This window comes from Seriola lalandi, unplaced genomic scaffold (genome assembly GCF_002814215.2).
Source record: "Seriola lalandi dorsalis isolate HSWRI2012SDOR001 ecotype SW California unplaced genomic scaffold, Sedor1 jcf7180002053531, whole genome shotgun sequence".
Classification (NCBI taxonomy): Eukaryota; Metazoa; Chordata; class Actinopteri; order Carangiformes; family Carangidae; genus Seriola; species Seriola lalandi.
Genome location: NW_019524084.1, coordinates 261,464 through 273,307, shown reverse-complemented (window position 1 = coordinate 273,307; position 11,844 = coordinate 261,464). Strand labels below are relative to the sequence as shown.

The window sequence follows — 11,844 nt, the reverse complement described above, 5'->3', positions numbered from 1 at the left end:
TGTGAAGAGAAAGTAGAGAGAGATGACAAGGTTAGGCCAGATTTAACATGCAAACCACTACAGGAAGCACAGGAAGAGCTATTGATGGATGCTGTTTCAGACACCCAGAGAAGGGACTCCAAGCGGCCTATGCAGTCGTGAGTCAATCACCACACAGCAACATGAGGACGGTAACAGCTCAGAAGATGGAAGGAAAAGTTTCAGCTCAGTTGGCTGAATTAAAAGCAGTCATAACAGCTCTAGAAGAGTCAGCAGGCAGAGTAGTTAACATCTACACTGACTCAGCTTATGTGGCAGGTGCGGTGCATGTGGAGTTGGGACAATGGAAAAGAGCCGGCTTTATAACAACAGCAGGAACACCTATTAAGCATGAGAAAGAAATGCAACAATTAGCCGAAGCATCAATGAAACCAGCAAAAGTGGCAGTGATAAAATGCAAGGGACATGATAAAGCAGACACATTCATGGCCAAGGGGAATAACGAGGCTGATAGAGTAGCCAAACAGACAGCAGGTTATTTACCACAGTACATGATGATGCAGGCAGAGGTGACAGTGCAGGATATCCTTCCAAAATGCGATGTAAATATGTTAATAAAAGAACAAGAAAAGGCATTTCCATATGACATATCAGTATGGAGAGAGAGAGAGGTGCAACCAGACAGGGGGAGATATGGAGAGCTGCAGATGGCAGACCAGTTCTCCTACCCGGTATGGTCAGTGCAGCATTAGGGGAAGCACATGGTCTCACACACTGTGGAAAGAAACAAATGGAAAGAAATCTCACACACTGGTGGCATCCTTACCTTCCGTCTATGATAGAAAATCATGTGAAAGAATGTAATGTATGCAATGTATATAATGTAAAAAGCACAGTGAAACCATACGAGGGAAAGTTCCCTCTGCCCAAACTACCAGGTCAGGAAATAGTGATTGATTACACTGACATGATAGACAGAGTGAGAGGGTACAGATTTGGATGGATGCATACACTGGCTGGCCTTAAGCAGTACTTACAAAAAATGAAGACGCTAAATCAGTACTTAAGTTTTTGATTAACCACTACATACCCTGTCATGGGTTTCCACATAAAATCAGATCAGATAATGGCACACACTTCAAAAACAAAGACCTTCAAGACGTCGAGAGGGCTCTAGGCCTTAAACATGCATTTGGGACAGTATATCCTCCGTCACAAGGAAAGGTAGAGAGAATGAACAGAAATTTGAAAGATAAACTGGCGAAAGTGTGTGCACAGACCAAATTGTCCTGGGTGGATGCTCTTCCAGTAGCATTAATGAGCATCAGAAGTGGGGTAAACAGAATTACAGGTTTCACTCCTTTTGAGCTCATGAGAGGGCAACAATTCCCAGGGCCAGGAGCAGGAGGAATACAGACTGATGTAAAAGATGTGTTGGGTTACAAACCCTACTTTGAACAACTAACGGCTCTCATTTCAGCTTTTTTCCACTCAGGCTCAGGACAAAGGAGACGTCACCACCAAGGGCACGCCCCACACGGCCGGGTGGGTGTTGCTAAAAGTCTTCAACAGAAAGTGGTCTGAACCGAGGTGGAACGGATCATATGAGGAGGTTGAGCGCACCTCATGTGCAGTAAGGTTGAAAGGAAAAGGAGATACATGGTATCATTGGAGCAGGTGCACTCCAGCTGAAGCACCTTCACGCTCATTACAGGAGGTTCGAGAGCCATTGTCAGAAACGTAGTGGAAGCCAACAGTAGGGCTTGGAGCTTTGCTCAGATAAGTTAGCATTTCATATATTGCTTTTTGAAGAAGTGTTCCCAGTGAAATAGGACTGTAGGTTGCAAGTGCTATCTAAGTGAAGGTTTTACTTAGATACAAGGAACAGATAAGTCCTGGGCAGAAGGTTTTTTATTATTGCTGCAAATTTTTACATGTATTTTTACTAAGCATTAAATATCTATTTTTGAAGTTTTAACAAAGTGTGAAGTGTAAGTTTTCAATCATGAAATTCATGCCTGCCTCAGCACCTACAGCAGGAAGCTGGAGGATGCTGGGGGTAATGTGTTTAATATCTCTTATGATTGTTTTACTTTGTTTTAATTTGGGAAACACTGCAGCGGTCGAGAGGAGACCACGGAGACCAGAGACAGGTGAAGCTGACACCACTCGATCGCACCAGAAGACAGGTGCAGCACACTTCATCTTCTGACAGTGCCCTAAGTATGTATGGAGGTATTGAGTTAAACACAAGATTATAGGTAAAAACACCAGACCAAGCTCAGCTGACATGTGACTTCACATGTGTGCTGCATGTTCCCTAACAAATTTTTGTCTAATTAATTTTTTTAAAAGAGAGGACATGCATTGAAGTTGGTGCTTTAGGAGCTTTGCTGGTGTGTATCAATATCTGCACATCAGCTGCATAACTGTCCAGTTTAGATGTTACGAAACATGCAATTTACAATATTTAACGCCGTCTGTAATCAACCTCCTACAGCACGCAGGGGAAAAAATGAAATCATATCATTTAAAAGTTTTTATTTGAAATGATTTTAAATACAAATAATATATTTTTCCATTTACAATGACAGTTCCTTTGTAAACAAAAGTGGCAGATAGTCATTGGGTAGTTTGTCCAAACTGAGACGGCCTGCTGGCCAGTCGCCTGGACCAAGTCTGTCATGGGAGAGATGTTGTCGTATTTAACCTCACTGCAGTTTTATTTTTCCACACAGCGTAAAAATCACTGATGCTACATTCTATTGCAGAGCGATAAATACTCAGAGTACAATATTACCTGTTAGCATACACCTGCTTTGAACACAATTACAGGAGGGTATAGTGCGCGCATGTCATTTTGTTTGTGTGAGTGAGAGTGTGTATGTAGTGTTGGGAGAGTGTGCCCACAGATATTCAAACCTCCCTCTCTCCCACACCAACATGACACACTAGAATATACCGTAACAGAAACAATTAACTGTTCTGTGGATATTCTTAGTGAAAGACTTTTTTTATTTATTTTTTTTATTTTTCATATCTTTTAAAAATGAACTGTCAAGTCGTCAACATACAGTGAGAGCCCACAGAGCCATACAAGTAAGCTCTGATTTTCTTTTTTCCCCACTCATGAATCTAACAGATGTAAAAACAAATGTTAGAATGAAAGAAAACAAGACAAAGACCTATGTGGTACATTTGTTATAACTACAGCTTAACTGAGACAAAAACAAAAAACTAAATTTAAATGAAAGAGGGGGGGGGGGGGGGGGGGGGGTTCTCTCGCTTAGACAAAACTGCTTTGTATTCCTCAGACCAAAAAATAAAACAAGATACTCCAGAAAATTTGGTGGAAGGAAATTTTCATCTGAAATGGCAGTAATTGTAAAACTGAACTTGCTCTGCTTTGATGACTAAAAAGAAACGTGCTGGACAGAATATGTTTACACTACAAGTCACTTTCAACAGGTTTTTGTTCGAGACACTTTTCAGAGTGCCGCGCATGTTTGTGTGTGTGTGTGTGTGTGTGTGTGTGTGTGTGTGTGTGTGTGTACGTGTCAGGGACCTCATACTCCAATCCCTTGAACACGGGGCCGGACACATGCAACGCTCGACTGCTAACCCTCTTTCACCAGACAAAACTGTACTTATCAGCGGCTTTGTCATGGCAACATCAGTGATATGTATAGCACGACTGGGGAGCTATAGGTTACTATGAAGAGACTAATTCTAAACTGGAACAAAAGGAAAAATACTGTTCATTTTACAAACACAAATAATTAAATGTTTTTTTTTCCGCTCTCCCAAGAATCACTGGTGCATAGCACCCAAAGACGTGTATGTTGTGGTATTTCAGTTGTATTCATAAGGCCTTTTTGGACAATGAGTATACACTGGAATGTGCTACAAGTGTAAAATGAAAAAAAAAAAAAAAAAAAAAAGGAAAGTCACTTCTCTGAAAAGCCATGATTATGTATATATCTATATATATATTAGTATCTGAGCCCCTTAAAAAGACTGAAAACTCACAACTTTTGTGTAGTATATGAAGAAGAAAGAAATCTTAACACTGCACGTTTTGTCATTTTCCCCCATTAAACTTGAGGTCATATTTCATTTCAAGAGCCACCTGCTTTCAACCAACAGTTGTCTCCTTCAGAAAAATACACTTTGATGTGGATCACAGGGGCAGAACAGGCATCATTAACATAACTGACTTGAGATCAGTATCTATCCGTAGTCATCCTCTTCAACATACAATAAAGTACAAGTACATACAAGTGACTGGCTGGTGTGACAGCGGAAAATTAGATAAAAAAAACAACAAAAAAAAAAACTGATGAGACTTAACTGTGCTCCTGTGCACTGAAAGGAGCAAACGTCCCAATGGTTGACTCGGAGGTGATCCCAGACGAGCAGGGATAAAGCTCACACTTCTGCAGTTTAAGTGTACAATAGAAAGTATCATTGGTGTGGAAAACATTGTTGCTGAGTGATTTTAAAAATTAGGAGCGAGAGCGAAGTCATGATTTCCGTACGGAGGTCATGTGTTTTTGTTAATTTTGCAAACGGAATTAGCTGTTATACATCCCCTCTCCCCCTCAAGAAAAGAGCCCAGATAATAGGTCCTCCAGTCCACAGTGTGTCAATCTTTCATACCTGTACAAACACATACAAGGTTACAAACACACAGCAGACACACACACACACACACACACACCCCCTCACCCACACACACCCTCACATGCACGCACACTCGCACACACGGGCCTGGTATTCACAGAATTCTCTTCCGCCAGCAACGGAAAGTGAAGGAACAAGTCTCTGTAGAAAAGGGGAGATGGAGGGGGCGGGGTCACAGTCCATGTCATTGTAAGGGTAAAATGGACGAGGAGGAGGAGGAGGAAGAGGGCTTTGAGTGTATAAATTGTCCCCGATGATTCAGAGTGTGTGTGATGTGTGTGTGTGTGTGTGTGTGTGTGTGTGTGGCGGGCAGGGCGTTGCTGCTCCTCGTTCACTGATCTTGAGTGCTGTTGTGGGGTCAGGAGTGCGTGGGTGGCCAGTCCATGGGAGAAGGCTGAGCGTGTGTGTATGCGCGTGCGCGTATGTGTATCCGCGTTCAGTCGTTGTCCTCGTCGTCGTCTTCACTCTCCTCGATGCCGTCGCTGTCCTCCTGCTCCTCGTCCTCCTCCTCCGTGTCGGGGATGTCCCACTGTGGGTGGTTGTCCAGCATGGCCTTGGCCTCGTGGACCTCCAACTAGGAAAACACAAGGGACACACAAAGTTTAAGATGTGGAACTAGTGTAGTTTCGAGACTTCTAATGGGAATATTGTATAGCAAGAAAGACTATCCTTAAATTTTGGATTTGTAAAGATGCTCCCTTAGTGGAAGACTGATATAAGGGGATTTATCAAGACAAAGTCGACCCTCAGAGGTGGACTTCCTACTGCCCAACTAACAATCAAGCAACTGGCTATGTCCGACTTTCACTTCAGCCTGAAAATTACAAGTTTTACCAGGCAAACGTATCAATTTTCTTTTCAAAAATGACAACAAACAGGCTGAAAAGCATGTCATTGCCACCAACTCACATCTGAAATTTACAAAACACAAAAATAATTGAGCACCACATTATAGTCCAGCACGAAATAGTGGTTTTGTGTGATAAGTGGTACACCAGACCTTAAACTTTTACCTCACAACAGGTCTGTGCAACAATAAAAGATGGCATAAAAGATGTAGTCTTTCACAGCCAGCGTGACTTTTTTTAACTGTTTTACACACAAGGCTGCAAGGCTTCTCTTTTCACTGTAAATCACACTGAATAAAAGTTGAATTCTCAACTGCGAAACAAAAGCACACCAGAGACCATGTACTGTTGCTAGCTTTTCTAAATCAAATATAACCGATTAAATTCTCAACTGAAAGAGAAACATGCCGTTTCAAAATCTCCAGGTCTACATCAGGTGCTTTTTAAAAATCTACATCTGCCTAAAAAAAAAAAAACTAAAAAAAAACATGCTTCCACAACTAAATCATTCAAGTCTTACAAAAATGTTGTGTACTTTGTTCAAAGCTTATATGTTTTTAAAAACCAAATTAAAGAGGCTGTATTTTAAGATATTTGCTGATTAGCTCCTCACACCTGAAGTGCTCTCTACGCTAAATGTCTAGCAGGTGCTAGAATAAAAAAGACAAACAAACAAAAACAAGCAGTTCATTCTTCGGTTTGGCTTGTAACAAATCCCCTTATTCCCAACACATTGGCAGCAATTAACACAATTGTTCAGTGAGCTTCTGTGGGTGGTGGATCTATTGTCTCTGATGCATTGGCAGGAAAAGAAACCTTTATATCCAGGACAATTTACACTGATTTGGCTGCAGACCACTCTAGGCAGTGGTGGGCATATCCCATGAAATCTCACACTTTCACTCACTCACTCACTCACTCACTCACACTCTCACACTCTCACACTCTCACACTCTCACACTCTCACACACACACACACACACACACACACACACACACACACACACACACACACACACACACACACCTTTTTCTCTCACCTTTAGTGGTTTGATCTGGTCCAGTCCCAGGTAGGAATCAGAGCGGAGGATGACAGAATATTGGTAGTTGCCTGTTTTGGAGGGAGCCGGAAACTTGAGCTCCACCTGGGAAACAACACATACACATCTATTACATCTAACACAGACGCACTACAGGTGCAGTCATATAGCTGTGTGACTGAGGGCACGAATGCTTGATGTATGAAGTACAGTGTTACGTTAAAGCATGTGGAACCATTCCTGTTGATGTCAAAATAAAATTGTCACCACGTAAAGAAACGAAGTGGCTGTCGTCAGCATTTAACAAGATTCGCCTTCTTTTATTCATTGCAAACAGAAACACTAATAGAAGGAGGCGAAGCTGTGAAGGACACACACTAACACTGCTGAATAAGACAAATCCGCTGTCACTGATGACGCATAATCATCTAGTTCATCGTGCACAGGGACGCAGTGCGGTAGGTAATCACAAATGACCCACTACATGATGATGATGGGGTCCAACTGTAAATATTAGACCAGCATTACCTCAAGCTGTGATTACTATGCCGTACAATTACATATGGCAAACATCTAATTATCAGCACAATGAGGCTAATTATTATTCAGTGTGTGAGCGGAGAATGAGCTGTGAACACAGCGGCAATTCACTGCCCTGCCTTGTTGATGAAAGCAGCCCTTCTGCCCTCCCCAAAAGCACGTCTGTCAAACACACAGCACATGAGCAATATCACAACACAAACAACAGAAGGAATTGTTGAAGTGACAGAATAATTGATTGCTAGACAGTGAACTGTTACGCAAGGGTGGGTCACCTCTTGCTATAACATTCCTTGAGAGGGGGAACAGCTGGTCACGCAGACGCACACAGGCCTCATTAAGCTTTTACCTCGCCGTCAATCCTTGTTGTTGCTGGAGAACGGCGGTATCAGAGGTGCAAATTGTGCAAAATAAACACATATGCGCGCGCGCGCGCACACACACACACACACACAAACTCCTCGGAGGAACTAACGACTCAAGTGCAAAAGGTTGCCTAGCAACAGGATGTGTGGCTGCAGTGCACAGGAAACAAGAGACGCGAACACACACACCTTAACTTATTAAGACCTTCTACTCTGTGAGGATTATAGCATAAGCCCCAATATACCCTCAGTGTATTTTAACATAACATATTCACACAGAACTGACATTATAACACTGTACATTACAATGAATAAGTGCTGAAACAAAAACTCAATTAATTAATGGTTTAAGTGATTTATCAAGGAATTTTTGGATTCCTGCTTCTCAAATGTGAGGATTTTCTTTTTGTCAGTTCACATAACTATATATTTACTCTTTATCTATTATATTTTGGTTTGAGTCTGTTGGTAGGACAACATAAGTAATCTGAAAATGTCACCCTGGGCTCTCATAAAATATAATGGAGGGTTTTATGCAATTTCATAAACAAAGATTAATCAAAACATGTCAACAGAGTCATACTGTGCAGGCACACGCTCACCTCCTGTGGGCTACTGTTTTTTTATACCCATTTGCCAATGATCTCACACACACACACACACACACACACACACACACACACACACACACACACAAGCTCACCTCTTCTGTGTCTTTTAGTGTGCAGACGTGGTAGGGCATGGAGACGAGGGTCTGATCCCGGCGGTCAGCAATGTAGAGCCACCACCACTCCTGCTTCTCCTCGGGGAAGTAGAGGCTGTAGACGGGGTGCGTCACCTTCGACTTGGTCTCCAGCAGGGCCCGCTCTCGCCGCTGGATGCTTTGCTGCAACGCCTCCCACTCCTGACGGGAAGATGTGGACAACAGAGAATGAAGGCATTGTCTCCTTTACATTCGTTAAACTTAAAACATGTGAATGGCGTCTGTAAGTAACGATGCATTTGGAAGGAGTAGCAACTGTGCTGCTGAATCCGTTTAACACATGTACCCATATAAAGTTCCCTTACCTCCTCATCATCGCCAGCCATCTCATCCACCTCTGTGTCGCTTTGCTTGTCGCTGTCGTCGTCCCTCTCGCTGGGAGAGTCCTTGTTGGCTTCGCCCTCGTCTGATTCGCTGCCCTTGTCTGAGGCCTCGTCCTCCTCCTCCTTTACTGCAACTGCTGACGACGACGCTGCTACGACTTCCTGCAACATCAACAGTGGTAAGAAGAATTTATGATTGAGGCAACGTCGTTTTTTGTAAGTATATGACAATTAATCCAAGTCAGCTGTTACTGGACACGTACATTTCCTGCCACGTTGCCATTGGCCTGCTTGGTTTTGGCAGGCGCAGGAGTGGCCTTCTTCTTGGTTAATTTTTTCTTCTTGGACTTCGCTGTCTTCTTAGCCCCTTTACTCTTGTTCTGCCATACTTTGGTTTTGGCTTTACTCGAGTCTCCTTGCTTTACACACACACACGCACACACAAAAAGATTAGTTGAACATTGCAAGATTTCTTGAGCAATTACACTTTTAATCATTGCTAAATCTGACACTAACTTATAAATGAGTCTGAGTTGACATATGTTCTGTGTGTGTGTGTGTGTGTTATCATTACCGTTTCCTCTGTTGTGGCAGCCTCCTCTCCTGGACATGGCGTTGACTCCTGCTCTTTTTCAAACATGTCCTACACCCACATCACACACATACAGTGAATTCATGCTTTTCGACTATGCACACAGTCAACAGTACTCTCTAGTGGTCATCCAAGGAAATGCACGCACAGCAAGAGACTTCATAAATCACTTTGATTCACAAAAGTCTGCTTTCTAGTAACATACTATGAAACTTTATCAGTGTTTAACCTAATGCAATCATTGCTTACCGCCATCCGTTTTCTGGTTAAGGTGACAGTTACTGTGACAATAGAGCCAGCTGTGATGTTATTGCTGTCTTCGTCATCGAGGACTGCAGAGACACAATAAAAGGAAATTGAAACGTCTAAATATAGACAAGTACAAAAACAATAAATGCAGCTTATTTGCAGTTTAAAGAGTTCACTATAGAAGAATTAAAACTGAATGCAAACTCAAGCTTATGGTTGAACCCCATCACAATTTCACTAGTTATTGATCAGTTGTAGCTAAAGCATTGCTTAAAAAGACCACAGGAATTTATTTTCCAAACCAAAAAATTTCCCTTCATGTCCTCTACATGTCGAAGCTATCGTCGCTATACTCCCTAGTTGTCGGTAACAGCAGTCTATCTGCATGTAGAATAACACAAGTTGTACCACAGTGAAGTCTCTTCAGCTGAAGTGACAAAAAAACTAAGATGGAAACACTTCATTGACTGTTTATGCAAGTAGTTTTAAGCCAAAGGTGACCAAACAAGGTGTGTTTGTATATGTGTATTTTAGGACTGACCCTGTAGTTTAGTATCCATGGTGATGTGAGGGAAGCTGCCCAGCACAGCCATGACTTCATCGTACTTCTCCTCCCCCAAGAAACGCAACATGCTGCGCCTGTCGGAGTCCTTGAGACTCACCAGGTCCTGAAGGCTCCGAACTTTATACTAAAGAGGAGAGGACAAATCAAATGATATATTTACTTTAAATCAACTCAAGCAGAGCGCATGTGTGCACAGACAGAGATGTGGCAGGTACCTTCTTGGAGATGCAGTAGCGGAGGTGCTCCTCCTCAAAGTGGGGCAGCTGCAGAAGTGGTGACTTTGACTCCTGCAGACCCTGCACTATCATCTGGGTCAGTTTCATACAATTCTCTATGGTTACCAGTCGAGGAGCATGGAAACCTGGACAGAGGCGTGGCAGTGTGCACATATTAGCATTCATGACAATTATATCAAGGCATCAGGATTTTGACTATAATACAAAACCAAGGCGAACTACTGAAATTTCCAATTTGACAGTGACAGATGTCCTGTAGGGGAACATATGCAACAAACAGTGTTCACTGTAGTTTTATAGATGTCCATCCCATGTTCTTATATATTCTCATATAGACCATGTTTAATCACCACGAGTCAAACTCTTTGAAAATGTCTTGTAAAAACAAATAAGTTCTGCACATAATAAACTTGACATAAAAAAACAACACATCACAAAAGCAACGTCTGACAGAACTATTTCTCAAATCAGTCACAGTGCTACTTTTTCAGCTGTGGTTTTAAACAGTAATATGTAAATACAAATGTAATATGCGTGTACCTCCTCTGCTGTTGGCCATCATGGTCAGCTGACAGCCCACGTTGATCATCTCCTGCAGGAGAGCTGGACTCTTTCTCACCACAAACCTCTGATCTGGGAACAGAAACATATCATGTTCTGAATCGCATGTTGTTGACCTGCAGCATATCGTATCATGTTTCTTGAGAAAATGGAGAACTTTACAAAAGATAGCACTATTATGCAGATAACTTTGGATTATTGTCCAAAAAGAAGCCAAAAAGCCCATCTGTCCATGACTTGGATTTGTGATGACTTTGTAAGTATAAGATTTGAAGGTATTCTCCCAATATACTTAAAAGTATAACAGCCATAATGGTGATGATTTCATTATGGTGTGAATTCAATTTAAATGACAAGTTTTTCCATCAGTTACTCACTCTTCTGTAAGTCAAAACACTGGTAAAGGTCATATGTTCACATCCCACATAGTGTGTTAACTCGCGCAGCTCTCTGTCAGACAGTTTGTGGTAGTTGAGTATGCACATTACCTCTTCGTAGGAGTGTAAACATACAAACAGGATAGGATTGTATATTCATGATGAAATGTTGTAACTTTGCATCTTTACTCCAAAAAGCTCATGAAGCTGTTTTACTTCCATTTTTAGAAAGCAGTTCCTGACCACATCTGTTGTTTTATAAGAGGTCTGACATGGAGCGAGACAGGCTTAACCCACTGTGATTATGTGAACACGCAGTGTTTTAACTGACATAATAGCAAGCATTAATGAGAAAATGTGGATCATGGGGTAAACTGTTCTTTCCAAGGAGCTTTACAGAAAATGTATCTGATCAGCTAGTAACAAATCCTTTACTAGAAAAGTATAAATGGCAAATATTTCAAATTTTCAGTCTCCTACCTTCCTCTAACTCCTCTGATACATCCATGCGTGCCAGGTGAGCAAGCACCAAGACCCTTGCCTTTAAACTGTAAGGATAACAGAATGGAGGCTCCTTCTTCTTCACATTGATGTTTCCCAATTCACGGATCAGCTGCAACAGAGACAGGACGGTTTGTTTGGGACACACACTTGAGGGTCATCTGCACCTCTCACAATATTTCCCTTTGAATTCTGGACAATCCATCTCACAATCCACCCCCC

At 42.0% G+C, this 11,844-nt stretch overlaps 1 protein-coding gene across 1 annotated transcript in view; it reads right to left on the bottom strand.

The window, feature by feature from the left end:
- Positions 1-2,505: 2,505 nt before the first annotated feature.
- The window catches only part of sec63 (SEC63 homolog, protein translocation regulator), a 14,291-nt gene continuing 4,952 nt past the window's right edge, over positions 2,506-11,844 (bottom strand). The window contains exons 10-20 of the mRNA XM_023401171.2: positions 11,602-11,734; positions 10,724-10,816; positions 10,163-10,308; positions 9,924-10,071; positions 9,383-9,465; positions 9,116-9,184; positions 8,805-8,960; positions 8,524-8,703; positions 8,159-8,359; positions 6,551-6,655; positions 2,506-5,236 (exon numbers count right to left, since the gene is read on the bottom strand). Of these exons, the coding sequence (XP_023256939.1) occupies positions 5,099-5,236; positions 6,551-6,655; positions 8,159-8,359; positions 8,524-8,703; positions 8,805-8,960; positions 9,116-9,184; positions 9,383-9,465; positions 9,924-10,071; positions 10,163-10,308; positions 10,724-10,816; positions 11,602-11,734 (1,452 nt within the window). The 3' untranslated portion in view covers positions 2,506-5,098. The remainder of the gene's footprint in view (positions 5,237-6,550; positions 6,656-8,158; positions 8,360-8,523; positions 8,704-8,804; positions 8,961-9,115; positions 9,185-9,382; positions 9,466-9,923; positions 10,072-10,162; positions 10,309-10,723; positions 10,817-11,601; positions 11,735-11,844) is intronic.